At 53.5% G+C, this 17,733-nt stretch overlaps 5 protein-coding genes across 5 annotated transcripts; 1 reads left to right on the plus strand and 4 right to left on the minus strand.

Moving 5' to 3' along the window:
* Positions 1–1,165: 1,165 nt before the first annotated feature.
* N0V96_000386 (uncharacterized protein) lies at positions 1,166–2,448 on the plus strand (the record flags this gene model as incomplete). The annotated part of the gene is made up of 3 exons (XM_053195522.2): positions 1,166–1,283; positions 1,377–1,862; positions 2,006–2,448. 3 exons carry the CDS (start codon positions 1,166–1,168, stop codon positions 2,446–2,448), a joined length of 1,047 nt encoding a protein of 348 aa, XP_053047175.1.
* A 266-nt stretch (positions 2,449–2,714) lies between these two features.
* On the minus strand, positions 2,715–3,207 carry N0V96_000387 (uncharacterized protein; the record flags this gene model as incomplete). The annotated part of the gene is made up of 2 exons (XM_053195523.1): positions 2,715–3,008; positions 3,163–3,207. The coding sequence occupies 2 exons, from the start codon at positions 3,205–3,207 to the stop codon at positions 2,715–2,717; spliced, it is 339 nt and encodes a 112-aa protein (XP_053047176.1).
* Positions 3,208–5,322: 2,115 nt separating this feature from the next.
* Positions 5,323–5,820, minus strand: N0V96_000388 (uncharacterized protein; the record flags this gene model as incomplete). Its single annotated transcript, XM_065755925.1, has 1 exon — positions 5,323–5,820. The coding sequence occupies one exon, from the start codon at positions 5,818–5,820 to the stop codon at positions 5,323–5,325; it is 498 nt and encodes a 165-aa protein (XP_065615165.1).
* Positions 5,821–6,727: 907 nt separating this feature from the next.
* On the minus strand, positions 6,728–7,660 carry N0V96_000389 (uncharacterized protein; the record flags this gene model as incomplete). The annotated part of the gene is made up of 1 exon (XM_053195525.2): positions 6,728–7,660. One exon carries the CDS (start codon positions 7,658–7,660, stop codon positions 6,728–6,730), a length of 933 nt encoding a protein of 310 aa, XP_053047178.2.
* A 2,083-nt stretch (positions 7,661–9,743) lies between these two features.
* SPA2 (component of the polarisome) lies at positions 9,744–12,592 on the minus strand (the record flags this gene model as incomplete). The annotated part of the gene is made up of 2 exons (XM_053195526.2): positions 9,744–11,522; positions 11,579–12,592. 2 exons carry the CDS (start codon positions 12,590–12,592, stop codon positions 9,744–9,746), a joined length of 2,793 nt encoding a protein of 930 aa, XP_053047179.2.
* Between the last annotated feature and the right edge of the window lie 5,141 nt (positions 12,593–17,733).

Below are 17,733 nucleotides of genomic sequence, written 5' to 3' on the forward strand. Positions count from 1 at the left end.
GTGCGTTCTGGTGCATGCTGCAGGCGATGAACATGTCACGGGCCAGAAGAAGACCAGGACCGTCATTGGCGGTTGGCGATGGTGATACCGGCCCAGATAATAGCACGTTTTGACGAGAAATAATAAGAGGCCTCTGTTCGGCGTCGTGGGTGAGGTGAGTCTGTGTTGCTTTCCTGCTCGGGAACGGAATAAGGTACTGAGAGATGGTTATCTCAGGACGATAGTCCCGGAACGGCAATTGGTGTCGAGACGAGCGCTTCCCGAAGCACCGAGTTCATGTGCAGCAGTCGCAGTTGAGGGTTAATGCGACTGTGCACCGTCCTGAAGGAGGAAGGGGGATCCAAGACACCATGATACATGATACCTTGGACAGACGCCCCCTTCCGACTTGTTGCTTCAATAGGATGTTGCGGTTAAGTCCAGGGATCAGCATGTCATGATCGGGAGACGGGGACGCCAGTCTCGTTCGTTTCACTCAATTCAGTGGGTAAAAGAGCCTTAAAACGGTCCGAGTGCATGCTGATGTAATTCAACCCATACCCTCCTGCACTCCTGCACGCAATGTGGCGGCGGCAGCTCCGAACAAGCTTAAAAAGGGCGGTTATAGGTTATATGTCTCCCCTGTGGCTGAAAATGTCGGATCTTACTTAGGTAATGTGGCTAGTATCAGCTTCTCGTACCTCCCGACGTGGCTAGAACGTGGCTAGATACTCAAGCGGTACTCGGTGACCACACAAGTCCGATCGATGCCATGATGGAAAGTACCCTCATCATACTAATTGGCCTACATCGGTACACGCACACTTCCAAAGCTGAGCCAAAGCAGTGGGCCTACAAAGTCAATGACGACAGTGTAATCCTTCTTCAACCACCAGTTGAGGCTAAGCAATGAGCAGTGACGATCATCGGGAGGTTTTTTTAACGTCGTCTTCCACAGCTTCCGAAGCCGACTATGGTGATGATAAGTTGGTTTAAGCCAGCTTGCTAAACACTCGTGGTTCTTCACACCACTCACCACAAACTCATCTCACACCACTGGCGACTGTGGCCCCCGTATGTTTCAACACATTTTCAAGCGTCTCAGACTCTAGATCGCGGTCACAGAACAACAACAACAACAACAAGTCGCATTCGAACGACACACACAGATAGGAGGCGGCCCAAGATGGCGACTGTACACGTCCTTGACGACTACTATCTAGCCATCACGGCTCTCATCACAGTAGCATACCAGTTATTCTTCTTCTCAATAGCGTTTAGCTTTAAGTTTGACAAGCTCACTGGTAAGAAACAACTCTCACACCCGGCCCTTCAAGACTCACTCGACATTTCATCAACTCATTAAAACGAAAGCAAAAAGCTGATATCTCACACAGACTTTGCCGGCGGAACAAACTTCGTCGTCCTCGCCATAATCACCCTCGCCATCAGCGGCCACAACCATGCGCGCCAAATCGTCGCCTCCATCTTCATCATGCTCTGGGGCGCCCGCCTCTCGGCCTTCCTTCTCTTCCGCATCCTCAAGACGGGCAAGGACGACCGCTTCGACGACAAGCGCGACAAGTTCTTCCCCTTCCTCGGCTTTTGGATCTTCCAGATGATCTGGGTCTGGACCGTCTCCTTGCCCGTCACCGTCCTCAACTCGCCCAACGTCACGCGCTACCCACAGCACGACTTTGGTACCGGTCGCGACGTTGTCGGCGTCATCTTCTTCGTCGTCGGATTCGTCATGGAGTCAGTCAGCGACGCGCAAAAGTACGTCTTCCGCAGGGACAACCCGAGCCGCGAGGCCATTTGCGACAAGGGCTTCTTCAAGCTCTCGAGGCACCCCAATTATTTCGGCGAGATCATTATTCAGTTCGGTATGTTCACACTGCCATTCAATGCCAAGTGATACCATCTCATACAACGCCAATTCCCCCTCCCCATGCTTTGTCAGCACGACGGAGCAGAACCAAACCCACTGATGGAGAGAATCCTCGGCTAACAGCATCCCAACGTCTAGGCATATACATGATCGCTGTCTCGGCAGCCGCCGACGGCTACGTGGGCGGCCAAGCCTTCAAGGCCCTCTACGCCACCATCCTCGGCCCTTTCTTCCTGACGCTGCTCCTCATGTTCGTCTCGGGCTTGACCCTCCAGGAGCGTCCCGGCGCCAAGAAGCGCTACGAGAAGAACCAGAACTGGGAGGGCTACAAGCGCTACCTTGAACGCACCAGCATCCTCATCCCTTTCCCACCGCAGCTGTATGCCCGCATGCCGACGATCCTCAAGCGCACCGTCTTCCTTGAGTTCCCCATGTACGTCTTCGATCCGGCCAAGCACTCCGACGCCGGGGCGCGCGCCGAGGAGGGCCAGCAGCATCACCAGCATGAGTCTGTTGCCAAGCCCGCGCACGGGAATGGGAGGCCAAGCGGGGAGGAGTCTCTCGTCGGGCAGCGTTCGTAAGCTGTACGAATTCCGGGGAATTAATCTGGGAAGAGAGCAGGCATGTTGATGGAATTTAATTTTTCATGTTCTGATGGCATTACGGCTTAGATGACTCTTTTCATAGTAATCAATTTTTGGGGGATATCATAGAACCGACTAATACTACCTTCCATCACCCCTAATATTATTAATAACCCTAATCAAAGTACGTCTAACGACCAAACAAAAGCAAACCTCGATCACGGCAGCTCTATAACATGCCATGGGCATTCATTTCACTCATATCAGTGAACAATGGCTTTCAGCGTCCCGCTCAACTCACACCGCCCATCAACCGATACCGCCCCTGCCGGAGTGCCTCCGCTCCCGCGCAGGTCCGTCGGCTGATCGAGCGCCTCCTGCTGGTCGCCGTAGTCCGTGTACTCAGCTTCCTCGCGGTGGTTCTCCGCGCCCTCGGGGATGGGCACCATGGCATTCTTGGTCCAGATGTGGACGGCCGTCTTCCAGTCCAGGCCGTCGATGCAGCCGCCCTTTACGGAGACGACGTTCTTATCCTGGGGAGTCACCGGGCACTTAGTCTACGCTCATTTTTGCGCCGCGTTTTGGGTTTTGCGAAAGCACTTACCGGTGTTGCGTGGATTAGTCTGGTTCCGCAGTTGCGGCAAAAGTAACTGTCACAGAATTTGTTAGGTCACAAAGATCTCAGGTTTGTGGCGAGGGGTGTCTGCTCACCAGTACAGCGTGGCGCCGGAAGCAGTCGGCCTCCTGTTTGCTCATAGGTCAGTAATGGATTCTGTGTCACTTCACAACTCGCAACTCTCTCACTCTCACGCTTCACAACCTCCGCTACACCCCTGACTTGAATGACTGCTCTTCTTCTTTTCTCTCTTCCTCTCCCTGGTCTGGTATGTATGAAACTCACGCGTAGACACCCATTAGATCAGCCTTTGGTAGCTTAAACTTGGGGAAGATTGCAGACGTCCCGAACGCGGAGCCGGTTTGCCTTTTACTAGAAACCAAAAAAGGCACAAGTCAGTATGACTGCGGCTACTGATCGACGAAAGAGAGTACGAGAGTTGTTGAACGTGCCATTCTTCACAGTGGCATATATAGAGGCGAAGGGGTTGTGGCAGCGGCGTCTTGAATGACACGGCTCCGCATTGGCATCGGGCATCCATTTTGGTAAGTTGGAGTTGGAAGTTGCGCAGTGTAGTTGAGGTACTCCGTAATGCGTGAGCGGATCAATGGTGATAGTGGCAGTGTGACGTCAGATTGTCCCTTCAAATGCCGAGTGAGATCTCAACTAGAAGGTGGCAGTTCTTTTCAGGTACCGACGACGTGTGATAGGTCGACTTTCTGTCAAGACTCAAAATAAATAAGAATAAGGGGAAGAGAGTAAATCCAAAGTCCCACGTGTAAGTGTTGTAAGGAGGAATCAATTCCTCAGGATGTGTGAGGAGTCAGCAATCAAGTTCGTCCGAAACGGGAATCCTCCCGTCTTTATGTACCTAGTGACTCCCCCCAAAATACCACATGACACACACACAGCTAATGCATCCAAAGCGACTACGGTCTACCCGTCCTCTCTACGAACAACCCGACGTCGGGAGAAGAATACAACTCAACACGCGTCTCAGCGCGATATCGAAAGTATGCAAGGACACTAATTGCTGCGACTTGCAGCGGTGACCGGGGGTGGAGGAGGAGGGACGTGAGTCACGGCCGGGGTGGTGTGGGAGAGGGGAGGGGATGCGGGGCTGGCTGAAGCGGATTGTCGGGGGATGAGAGGAGAAGGGGGGGGCTTTGGAGCGAGACTGGCGCGAAGTCACATGGTTAGCGGCCCTGCTTGACCGGGTTTTGTTGCGGAGCTATCCGTATTTCGCGAGATAGATACTCCAAAAGTACTAACATACCTTCGGCTTCGGGTTAGGTTGGAGTTGACTCAGAATTTCGGGGTTATATTCGCGGAAGAGGAAGCAGTTGCAACCGTACCTAGGTAGGTAGTCTAAAGCCGCCTCAATGCTCAACTATACAATCGACTCTCTTGGGCCCAACGATCGAGAAGTATGTAGAGTCCGGAAATCGGAGGTGGGAGACTTCAGAAAGGAGGAGGAAACCCAAAGCGCAAATCCTACATGTAGTGCCTTAGAACAGCATTCGTTGTTTAAGACGACCTGTCAAAGAATGAGAAAGTAGATGAACCGCACAGCCAAGAGACAGCTGCTGGCCGCCCCTGCTCCGATTGGCCAATGTCTACGAACAGTTCCTTGCACACAGGCGGGACCTTTCCGCGCTGAGTGGATGTCCATTTCAACGTCCCATCACTCGGCCTAGTCTCACTAAACACTAAACCGCACCGAGCCGCGACAGGAGAAACCAATTAGCAATGTTCCAGGGTCTCATTATCTTTCTATCTCATCTGAGTCATTAGGAGCCCTTTCTTTACCAACGTCTAATGGTCGAGAGCTTCCTCAGCTCGCACGACCGTGGGTATCTCTCTCTATAACCTCTCCTGGCTCCAAGACGATGATGAAATCTCCAACCTATCCGTATCGTCCAGGGCAGGTCCACCGACGTCGTTGCAAATATCCGTGGTCGAGTATCAGCTGCGACTAGTAGACACCCAAGATGATAGGTCTAGTGGCCCGCCTGTGAATAGCGAGGTCAAACCAAATCCCGAATCTCCCCAATAGAAACCCCCACGGCCGTAACTTCAATCAATCGTATCCCATAGCCCCGTGAATGCTGTGCTGCTGAATAGTCGAATAGTTGGTAGGTCGAATGAAGTCGATGACAAGGCCCAAGTGGTAGATCCGGTTCCTTGAGAAGATCCAGTTCCTCCACATTGTCTTTGTTCATCGGCTTGGCAATGCGCCCCCAAGCAAAGTCGATTTAGCAAGAGAGGCCACGGTCGCGGGTCATGACCTTCTTCTGACGAGGGCCAGCCATTTTCATGTTACGGGCTGGAAGGAACGGTTTGTACTTCTTGTCGAAGACACCGCCGGGAACCCACTCCTCCTCGGTGTGGAGACGGCTCCAGATGGCGTTGAGCTTGGTATTGTTCTCAACATCGATACCAAGGAAGTTGACGCTGTTGCGTCTGTCGGGGGTGAGGAGAATGGTGATCATCTTGGGTCCATCAATGAAGAGGAAGATCAGAATGCGGATGATGGCGACAGAGAAGTAACCAATGAGGAGGGCAATGGGCTTGACAACCATCCAGACGGTACTCTTGATGACATCGGCGACAGTCGGATTCATCGACATCAAGAAGAGAGTGATGAGGATAAGAACCGGAATGCGAACCTCGGGAGACCAAGCAGTGGAGTAGTCAATGCTGAATTCGGGGCAGTGAGGGTGGAAGCGACCGCGCATAATGTGACCGTTCATTTTCACTTGGTACGGTAAGTTTGTATTCAAATTCAATGAATTTCCTTTGCTTCGACTTACCAGATGTTTTGTGAGTGATTGAAGTGGGTGTGAGGCTCTCGCGATGTTCTTTGAGGGGAATGTATGTGATCTCTTTGATGAAAACACAGGAATCTGTGACCTTGTTAGCGACCCTTCATGTCCAGAAATGTCGATGGTGCCGTACTAGGGAATAGGGCCTTGACAAGAAATTTCTTCGTCGTCAATCGGTCTAAGAAGCGTCTGAAAGTCGCAAGTAGGAGCGGTCGGTATCCTGTAAGGTGAGGATATTGTGTAATATTGCAAGTAGGCAATGCGTACAAGAAGATAATGCTTGAGGGGAAAAGCCGAGGGTCCAAGAGAGGAGGAAGGGCGTGAGGCGGAGGGAAAAGAGAAATCTCTTAGCAGACGACTGGCTGCTTTGATGAGAGAAAAAGAAGAAAAAGAAGAACGATTGGAAGTTTGTTTTTTGAAGTGGGCGAGAAAGGAAGAAGGAAGGCAGGTCCGGGTCAACTTCAGATGGAAAGACGGCAGGAGCAAACAATAGCACACCTCTGGTCTTGAACAGTGAATATTGGGTCTTGCCTCATTCACCTTTGCAGGAGGAGCCTCAGGTATTCATAACAACAGAGATATCATTCCTGATAACCATGAACCAAATTGCAATATGCCTAATGCCGTAATCCCAGTTGCATCTCCGGAACGCCATGCCCCCCATCCCATGACCATATCCCCATTCGACTCCATCCTCGCCATTGCAACCAACAATCAAACACGTACCTCCTCTTTTGTTGTTCGTAGTCTGAGGTCTACGTGATCAAAAGCCAACAGCCATCACCCTGAAAGCCATATATCCCAGTCTATGCTTGAGGAATACTCAGCAGGGGGCTCAACACTGCGCAATGCCATCAAAGACTTGCCTTTTCGACCCATTGTCCTCCTCGAGCTTCTCAACACATCTTACCACGACGAGGCTATCCTCTCCCTCCTTATCAACGTTCAGCATCTTCCCAAGCTCAGCACACCACTCGAGCTTCTCCCCATCACCCCAATCCAGCACCGAAAGCTCAACCTCCAGCCTCCTCAACGCCCTCAGCTTCCGCAGCCCTTCCTCGATCCATTCCGGCCTGGGATCGGGCCGTGTCGTCTTGGAGCCCAGCCCCATGGCCTGGGCCTCTGCATTGTTTTTCAGCGCGGAAAAGGGGGCAGTGGGTTCGAATATCCCACCTCCTATAAGGATCTTAAGCCTCAGCCCTCGTAACCCAGAGGCCCAGTGCTCACACAACTCAGTCCACTCCTTAAGCGCTGGGCCCGTGAAGTCCCGTCCGAGCATCTCGAGCCGCGCCCACCGCATCTCATCACGCTGCCACGGCCGCAGACCGCGCGTGAAGGCCCGCGCCGCCCAGAGCCCCGAGGAGAACCAGTTGACAAAGACGAACTCATTGGTGTGGAAGGGGAAGGACCGGCACTCGTTGTATATTTGCCTATTGGTCTCCAGGAGCGCTGAGGGGATACCAGAGATTGGACGGTTTGGTGACAGCAGCGTTGGCTCGTCAGACTTTTGGTCTTTGCTGGAATCGTCCTTTTCTCCTGCGGGTTGGGCGATGGCTTTCACGATTTTTCCTGGTACGGTACAATCCTCAATTTCCACTCCGGGGGTTTTGATGGGCCTCAAGAAGTACGCACTATGTATTGGATTCGGGTACCACGGCGCGAGCTGCGCGTGCTCTACTGGGTGTGCCGCGTGGACCCAGCCGTATATCTGGAGCCGGATTTCAAAGGGCAGGCCGAGGAGATGCAACTCGTTTTTCGACACATCCATGGCGGCGGTAGTATTCTCACCTGGGATCGCGCAGGCAGTCTCCATTACCGACGTGAATCAAGCGACCTCCAGTTGGCCATCCGCGGATTCTTGGACAATATGAGAGTTGACGAGATCCAGGGTCCAGCAAGTATAAGTGGTTTCAAGCGGGGGGTCGTGGTTGTCAGGTCCTAGCCGGCTCAGTAATCAAAATCGGCAGATGTTGTGAATGTCATCCCGGAATCTCAGTTGGCTTTTGGAAGACGATGGATAAGCTTCAGCAATGGAAACGAGACAATGGGCGCGCCTGTAGAACATATACCACCACCACCACCGCCATCGCTCAGTCTCACTCGTCGCCCAAAGCAGCTGCCCAGCGAAGAAACGTCGTCGTGGCTGGGCCGGAGTCCAGCGTTAGCAGATTCCCAATGGCTCCAGGGACCGCCGTAAGCCAGCCAGGTAAAAGAGGGGGAAACCAGGCTCATTGGCCCGTTGAATCAGGATCTGATTCCTTAATGGACAGAACGAGTGAAGGACAGGTAAGCTGACACTTGCAGCAGCAGTACGTACGCAGCGCGAACAGGAAAGCAACCAACAGCACAAAGGAAAGCTAGGGTGCCACCCCCCCGATACAGACGAGCCAAGCCAGACCGAGAGCAAACCCAACCCCCCCTGGCCAGGTCTTACATCCAATCTTGGCGAAACGTCAGCTCTACTAGCATCCATCCGCGATATACTAATCGACCGCCACGGTTGGTGATCTTACGATACGGAACGACGGCAAGAGGGAAAAGGCTTAAAGCATATGACAGCGGGGGGTTCGACATATCCTTGCTCGCACTCGCTCGCAACTTTTTCGCAAGTCGTACGTTCTAGGGGAAGAAAAGAGAACGGTCGTTCAAGCATACCTAGCTTAGCTAGGTATGCTTCTCCCCGGCCCCTCTTTGCTTTCTCTCCTCTTCGGATTCCTCCACCCCACTTTCAAGGGATGAACCCGGCCGGCGGGCTCCATACAAAATCAACATATCAACCACACAGTTCAGGCCGATCTTCTGCGAACAACGATGCCCCCTTCCAAGACAACGAGCCCTCCATATCGACCATGACAAAAACCACTAGTTTCGAGATATTCGAAGAACAGAGGGGAAAGTGATCTCTTCACCCTCCCCGCAAAATCGACCTCCACAGTTTTGTATAGACTTATAGTACGAGAAACTCAAAGCAGAGTGCCATCCCCGCACCGGCTCGTCCGCGCCGCCGTCGCACCGGTGTCCGCCACGTGGAGAAGCCTGTTGCTCAGCTCGACGATGGCGGCGTCGTGGTGAGTGTCATGTGCCAGACCTATTAACCTTTTTGCTCGTACGCAGAAGAAAACACCTCGGGGTCCGCCGAAGACGCCGCACCTTTCACCCATACATCCCTCACTAATGAACCGCATGTGTATTATAAGATTGAGTTTCATGCCTCGCGAGGGGCACTTTTAGCATTAGCTATACTTTGAAAAGGGGCTATACTATCTTTGTTCATCCAAAACGTCTTCAGCAACCTCCCCCTCTCGCCCACTATCCTGAATTACATAGCCAGGAGCGTGTGTTGGAGGAGTGGCCTAGTAGGTCTCCCAAGGAACCTCGTAGACCCTCCTTTTCCGAACTCTTTCTTCGACTTCATTCGCGTGACGTTAAAACAACAGAAACACCACCCCTCTCGGATCAAAACTCTTCGAATCCCATTCTCTCATGCTTCGCGTACAAAACTCCTCGAGCAAAATTAAACGCCCCAAGGCTGTAGAGACCGAGCGAGCCCCATTCTATAAAAAACCATGCTTGGGACCAGTAAAACCCCCACTGGTGGGAAGGGTGTATATACGTCAAGTGGCAAACACGAAAAACAAGGAAGAAGAAAGGTAGAGACCTCTTTTTGTTGTCGTCTTCGTCAACGTCCCAAAACTCGCAGAACACATAAATGCAAGCAAAGCCGCCCTGAGGACAGCAGGGGTATCAAAACTCTCTTCCAGAAAGAGAGGGTTGTGTGTTGTCGTTTCAAGATTATGCGCATCTTTGGGAGAAAAAATTGATTCTGGACTTCTCTGTGCCTCAAACCGAGTTTAGGAAAAGTCGTCGTCTCCGTTGCTGACCATTCGGTCGACGCGCTGGACCAGCTCCTTGGTCTCCCGAGCAATTTCGAAAGCAATGGGCGGTAGGGTTTGTGTCCACATCCTCCACTCGCGATCATTGCGCCCGGTGGCACCGACGTCCTGGGCGCGGTCAATGTCCATGCCACGATCGCTGGCTTCCAGAAGGCGGTCCCGGCAAGCGACGAGTCGGGTAATCATGCCGCCATTACCAGATGCCTCGGTTTCGCCAATGACCTTGTCAACAACCTCTACGATGCCATTGATCTCGGAGGTGACCTGGTTGATGGCGGCATCGCTTCGGATGGAGCCGACCAGGTTCTGGATGTTTTGAACCAGGATTGCGGTCTGATCCTCGAGATAGATCTTGAGATCTTCGGCCCGGTTATCCTGTTGTCGCATGCCGTTACCATAGCCATTGGCTGGCCCGTTCTGGTTCATGCCCGCGAACCCACCCATGCCGTTCATACCATTCATACCGTTAGCTCCCCGTGCTTGATTGTAGGCGTCTGCAGACTGGCGAGGGGAGTTGATGGGGCTGTAAGCGGAGGAGTCCATGCTGGTTCGGCCACCGCCAAGTCCACGGAATGGTGCGGGTGCCTGTCCTAGTGGTGGCAAAGACTCCTGGATGATCGACTCCTGTCTCGAGGCCGTTCTGGGGGAGAAGAAACCGGTCGAGTCAACGGGGGTGACCGTGCCGTCATCCTCATCCTCGAGTTCGCCAGCGGGCGTGGATCGAATCTTTGCGACTCGGAGGAGATCGACAATAGCGGCCACCAGGTGAGTGGCGGCGGCATCTAGGAGAGAAACTGGCGTGATGCCTGCCGATGAAGCAAAGTTCTTGGATGTGGTGATGAGGTGGTTGGCCGTCGAAGAGATCTTGCCCTTGAGCTTAGAACGCTGCTGTGCGAGCTCCTCGTTGGTAGCGACACCCTCGTCAATATCCTTAGTAATTCGGCGAACGCTGACAACGACTTGCTTCATAGCGTCAATGACGGTGTCGGGGTTCTCCGCGCGTGCGCGTTGGAGGAGTTCGTCGATGGCGATCTGGAATTTGGTGACGTGGACGTCCTTAACTGCGCCTCCGTCCTGTGCAAATCCCTTTTCTCTGATGTACTTTGATGCATCTTGCTCGACGGTTAGTCCAAGTGAGGAGGCACGCATGCTGCGAAGTTGTGTCTTTGTTCGTGCGTAGCGATTGCGCCAGTCGCGAACCTCTGCTTCCAGCTGCTCGATTGTTTTCTCCAGCTCCTCCTGCTTTTGCCAGGTTGAGCCGCTCTGTTGTGAAAGCATCTTCATTTCGCGGAGGAACTCCCGAGCCTCGCGTCGAGCCTCTTCCGTGACCTGTTGCTGCTCCTGTAGAGATTGGCGAAGTTGCTGATTTTCCATCTGTAGCTCCCTATCCGCGTTGCCAGAGTTGGCTGCACCTGCAGCCGCACCAGACAAGCGCAATTCATCCATCTGATCTCTTAATTGCCGAGATTCGTTTGCGTGTTCGTCCCGCATGCGATCCAGCTCCTGCTTCAACGACGCGTTGAGATCTTGAGCCTCGGCGAGCTTGTTCTCCAGGCCGAGACGGAGGTCGCTAAATTCCTTCTTCTCCATATTCGCGGCCGTCGACCGTGATCTTTCTCCATCCAGAACACTGTTCAGCTCGTCGTCCTTCCTCTTCATGGCATCCTCCATAACATCAAGCTTTTCCCGCAGGTCGCGCACTTGAGTCTGGTATTCATCCAAAAGCTTCTTGTCGGCCTGTCATAGCTGTTAATGTCTCCACTCGATACGAGAATATTTTGGGTAATGATCACCTCTGATGCTACCGCGCTCCGCTCCGTGACTTCGCTTCTCTTGCTACGATTAGTCGCGGTTCGTTCGAGGCCAAAAGCTTCCTCGTCCTCGTTCGGGCTGCCATCGTCGTCCTCTTCCACCATTGTACTTTTATTCGGCACAATCGTATTGCTCTGGAATTGTTTTTGCATCGGCCGGTTGTAATCGCCATTCGGAGGCATACCCGGCGAGGGAGGCACTCCATAGGGGTCGGGTGGTGGTGGTCCTCCTCTCATGGAGCTCGCGTCAGAGGGCCGCCTCATCCGACTTTGACTCCTGGGAGGATAGCCATTCCCGTTGACTGTCGCCTGCGAGCGGACCGATACGGGGCTACCCACTCTAGGGATGTCTCCAGCGGCAAAGCGGGGAAACCTTCTCTCCAGTTCGCAAAAGACATCAGTCGCAAGATCACGAAAACGCGGGGGGCCAAGGGATGACAGTTTTTGCCTGGCCTGGTTGCGTTTGGGATGGAAGTTGGATTCGGGCATCAAGTAAGGGGGTGGCCCCTGACCGCCAGGACCCGAAGGTCGGCGACCGAGGGATTGTCTCCGCAAAAGTTCGTCGAAGACATCGGTACTGAGTTCGAGAAACTGGACAGACGACAGGCGCAACAGTTTGTCGCGGGCCTTATTCGGGGGTGTTGGTTTCCCACCTGAACCGCCATTGAGGTAGTTCTTCAAAGCGACGTAGTGCTCGCCCAGTATGCCCTCGGCTTGCTCCTCGCGGATGCTCCGTCCGCTCTCGCTCCTCGCATACATGTTGGTGCCATTGCTGGATCGGCCGACAGAGGGCGGCGGTGAGGGACCGCCGGCGCTCCGGGGACCGGGAGGAAAATTGCCATTCATGGCCCCGTTGGAGCCTCCTGAATTCGGGGGTGATACGATGTTGCCGCGGTTTTTTGCGTACGGGTCGTCGTTGATGTTCGGGTATTTGCCAACAGACCACTCGCTTCCACCTAGAGAGACAGGTGAGAGAGGCGCATTGCGACCATTCATGGTAGACCTGGACAAGTTTTGTATGGGAATATGTTCGCGCGTAGAAGAGCGGCAGGCTGTCGAAGGAACAGAGACGCGGCGCGGCGAACAAAGGGAGTGTCGAAATCGACAAGGAGGTCGAGGTCGAGGGTCGGGTCTTTCAATTCGGTCGGGGGTAGCAGCAGCTGAACGTTTCTTCTTCTCCTTCTTCGCACAGCACACTCGCGTGACGTGTGTGACAGAATGCCAATCCAATCAGGTATACGCTCGTACCCAAAACCAAGGCGAAAACCCAAAAGCCAACCTAAATACGTATTGTCGCAGAACCTTTTTCTCGCTTTCTTTATTTAGAGTAGATCGGGTAAAGGTTGGGCGTGTGAACTGAACTGCGTGTGGTTCAGGTTCAGGTTCAAGAAATGGGGTGTTGGTGAATAAAGAAAGTATTGGAGATGGCCGAGGAATGTGTCGCAGGCTGGTAGTGAGATATCGCGGTAGAGGGGGGTGAAAGGAAGAAAGGGGTTTTCGTTTCTTCCAATCCGTGTCTTTCAAGCGTCAATGTACGAACAGGCGGCGGATGCGACCCGGCATGGCAGGGCGGGAGGATGAAATGTGTCAAAAAGGGGATATCCTGACGGTGGTGGATGCAGAGAAAAAGCAAATGCCGCAAAGAAGGCGTAGGACAAGATGCAAAGGGCGGCTAAGGTGCAGTGGCAGTGGCAGTGGCAGTTGCAGTTGCGGTTGCAGCAGAGACAAAGCGCAAGGCGAATTAGAATAAGGTATCGGTAAGGTATGGTAAGGTAGTGTGGGAAGAAAGGTTGAAAGAGCAGATGGCAACCTTGAAAGTAGAGCAGAAACTCGAGAGCAACGCAAAACAGAGCGCAAGCAGCAAGGCAAACGACGTAGAAAGGCAGAACAAGAGCAGAATCCGCGACGGAGGTGGTGAGGCATGAAACGTCGAGGTGACTGGCTGGGATGCCTCGACCAATGGAACCAATCGATGAACCGGAAGGAGGAGCTGCTGGGGCCCTGCCGTCCTGGGGGGTTGGGTGGAAAAAGGGGGGTGAATGGGCAAGTCCAGTGGATTTTGGGGGACTCGGGAGAATCTGGGCCACGAACTACGCTGAATGGTGTACTTTTGTGGTGTGATTACTATGGAAAGATACAAGTAGACAAGTAGAGGATCTCGCGAGTCGCCTTAGTAGGAACTCTTAATGGACTGAACGCACTGATAAAGGTTGTGGGCAGCGATTGCAGTGGTGATGGACTGCTCTGGGCGCTGGAGCTTGTCCTTAGCGCTGTTCGCTGTTGCTGGAGGGAACCTGAAAGGATGGACTTGCAGAAAGATACAAGTTACAACAATCTAAGTATCCCAATGGAAGAGGTGGAGGGAGGAACGCACGCACGGCAACCTTAGTGGAAGAGGGAAGGGGCCGCTGCCGGGAAGGGGTAAGGGGGTGGAGGAGGGGAAATGACGCTGGAGAACACAGCCCGCCGTTGTCATGTCTTGTTCCTCTTGTAGACTTGTACCCTTGGGAGTATCAGACACCCGATCATGGCTGGAGAATGCGTCGCGTGGTACTTGTGAAATTGGCCATGATGATATTGCGACTCTCCACCGTGGTTGTGCGATGATCAATCTCTTTTGGGTCACCTCCGGGGATCATTTTGGGGGCCACTTGCTCCAATGTCCATGTTCATACCCCATCGTCCATCATCAATGATGCCTTTTTTTGACGATCCACGCATAATGATGGTGATAGTAGGGGGGGCCTTTTTGCCGGTAGAGGAGTCCGTACGTTATCATCCCGTACAACTATTCATCCGTGGCCCAATGCAGATATACAACCACAGCTCCTGATGCGATACCTTCGAAATGGCACCGTCCCAGCGGATGGAGGGAGCCAGCTCAGACCATCCCAAGCACCAAACACTTGTTTCTTCTTCCCCGTTGGAGGGAGAGACAGGAGCTTAAAGTTATCCCCGTTGTCGGGCCTCACCCTCAAAAACCAACCCAAAGACCAACCCAAACTTGCATAAGTGACTCGAGTCGAGGTTCGAAAAGACAAGTGCCGTTACATGGACGGGCAGCTCCCACAAAGCCAGAGATCGGTCAAAACAAGCTAACCCTGGTGGATACCGGAAGGGAGAAGCCTATCGCCATGGGCTAAAAGTCTCGTCCTACATGTTCATTTCCAGCTTGGAATGCCCGCGCCGCAGGTCCCCCCCCGAGTCCCCATCCATCCCCGGTCCAGCTGAATCTCTACAAGACTGAAAGGGACTGGTAGATGCTGCTGGTAATTCGGCTTCCGACCTGATTGGCAAAAGTCTGCAAAGGGGATAAGACACAATGGTCTTTTGGACGAGACAAATTCAAAGACACGGCACGATTCAAGACATGGACGATAAATGTACGAATATTCTACCTTGGACCCTGAGAAACAAGGACTGAACGAGAGATATACGAATACTACTCATAATTATAGAGACGCGGAATCCTGATTCCCATCACCAAGATTGCCCCAACTTTGCTGCGCCATCGCCGTCTTGATGGGTAACTTGGTAAGTGGATTTCACTACCACATTACGCGGGTATTGGCAAGCACAGAACATATCGGTTATTACCCAGTAGGTACCATACAGAGGACACTGAGCTTTTGGAGGCAACCACTGCGACTTTGATGTTGTATGTATCCTTACCGTCCCGGTAGACTGCGAATGATTCGCGGGTTCATCCACAAATCCCACCTACCACCCATTCGGCAGCGGCAAGGAAGTGCTCCTGTCTCTTTGGCCTGTTGCTGGTTGGCAGATGCTGTCATTGCCGAAAAACAATTCGCGGTCCATGGCTCCTCCCGCATCTATCAGCTAGACGATACCTTCCATACCTTACGGATAGACATAGGTAGTTGTACCGTAAACGATCCTCTCCTCTTCTACATCATCATCATCATCATCATCATTATTTCCATCGATCCATCCACACACCCGCACCCGTCCACCACATATCGACATCCTCCTTCTCTTTGTCGCGGATAATGGACTTTCAGGAACCAGCCCTCATTCATGCAACCCTGCAGGCCCAGATCTCCAGGGCCAATGCAGCCTCCGTCACCCCTGAGCGAGTGTTCTACCCATGCCGTGATGGCGCGGCCTTTCCACTACCCATTGGCTCATCACACCTGGCGCGCGCTAGCAGCAAAATTCAAAGGTGGATTTGCTCCAGGGCCCGGCCTGTCACTCGACGGTGGCAGTGTCTGTGGGAAATGGGATAAGAATTGGAGACGCCGACAAGGGCCTCGCTGAGCTTTGGGCATGGGCATATCCGGACAGCAGACGTGCCTTGCGGCTTGCCCTCCCTCCCCCTGCCCTTACTGACATGGATAGATTTTAAGCATGGTGGAGATGCGATTTGCTTGCGTCCTTGCGCAAGGGGGTGCCGGACCCAGCTCGACAGTCGCCTACCTTTTCGAGACGAGTCCTTTCAAAGCCGCGGGATGCTGGCACGCTGGCTGGTGAGCGCGGCAGGGCGAGGCATGGCTTTGCCTCTGCAGCCCCTTGACAAGCTGTCACCGTTGCTTGTCGTCCGTCTCTGCCCTTCAGATTCCGCCCTACGCTGCTATCCGTACGCATGCGGACGTCTCTGACAACTCCAGACTCTTGGCTCTGCCTTTACCAGCTTCTGTGGCCAGACAATCGGGAGACTCTGAGGCAAGCAAGTTGCAAAGTCACGAATCACAACGGAAGAATGCATGTTCAGGAACAGCTCCGTCGCGACAACATGCTGTTCCTTGGTGCTGATGAGCGCTCTCTCATACTTCCAGAACGGGATGCACCATGCACGCGTCCCGTCTCTCTTCCTATGCCTGGTCCTTCTGCCCGGACAACCGGTGCGTAAACCTCGCCGGCCCCCATGCAACGTTTTATTGCGCCTAAGATTGCAGCTCATCTTGCCCGCCCTGCGCTTCCGACTTTGGTTCGACAAACACTTTGCTCACCAGAGTCTCGACTGGTCCAGCCCTCTTGGAACCACAAAGAGGGATCCATCCCTCTACTCCGTAGGTCCAGATCCCCAATCTGGCACTCATCTCGAAAGCGTCTGCCTCCATCACTGGCCATACTCTTAGACCAGCTGCCCAGCACCGTTACCGCGCCGCGATCAATCTGCTATCAGTGCTTTTCAACATACGCATCCTCACGGCGACATTCGAGCACACCCTGATTCGGTACCGGTAGCATCTTGTGCTCACCCTCCCAAGCCAATCATTCGACGCCCTGGGCCAGACGCTCCGGGGTGGGAGAGACCCGGCCACGAGGTGAGGCTCAATGGGGAACATGTGACATTACAAGGTACCTTCAGACCGCATAAACCCCTCCCGTTGCCCGACCCGGCCACCCTGAGGGCCTGAGACGTGAATGAAGCTTGGCCATGCTATCGAACATTTGGCGGGCTGAGATGGCCTCGCCGGGTGTTCGCTGAGTTACACGAGGATTCGCGGATACGATCTTTACGGTACGCGGGCTCGCGTACGCGACCCCCACCGCTCCAAAACTTCCTAGCCCTGGGCTGTCCGGTTCATCCGCCTGCAATCTACGGACACAGGCTTTGCCAGTTCCCCATGACGACGAGGCCTAGACAGTCTTCTTGGAGATTGGAATCTGGTGACACTGGAGAACAAAATTGGTTTTGGGGTACGGAGTTATCCTAGTTATGACAAGGCCATTGTGCGCGCAACTCAGTGCGCCGCAGCGACAGTCAAATGTTGCCGTCTAGCCGGAGAACATTCCGACTACTGTTCGACGGTGTACGCGCAGTGACGCAAGCAGATGAGAAGATCACTAGAGTCCAGTTCATCACTGAGCGTTAGCAATAGTGCAGTGTGTTATTGCCAGGAGGCCACCCCGAAAAGCTTCTAGAAGGCCGTGTGTTCAACGCAACCTCACGGTCCGTGGCATAATAGTCTATTGAATCACACAGATCTCCCGGGCCACCACATATCCCGAACACACACTAACTACGGGATAGTCAGCCCCCAGAGACGGATGGGCTGCAGGGCCGCCGTTGGAACTCGAAGATATGGGAGGGATCGAGCCCCGGTCACGTTCCAGCGAAGGTACACACACCCACACCACCATGACGGGATACTCGAAGCTTCGTGAAACTT

This window comes from Colletotrichum fioriniae (genome assembly GCF_027942845.1).
Source record: "Colletotrichum fioriniae strain IMI 355084 chromosome Unknown scaffold_1, whole genome shotgun sequence".
NCBI lineage: Eukaryota > Fungi > Ascomycota > Sordariomycetes > Glomerellales > Glomerellaceae > Colletotrichum > Colletotrichum fioriniae.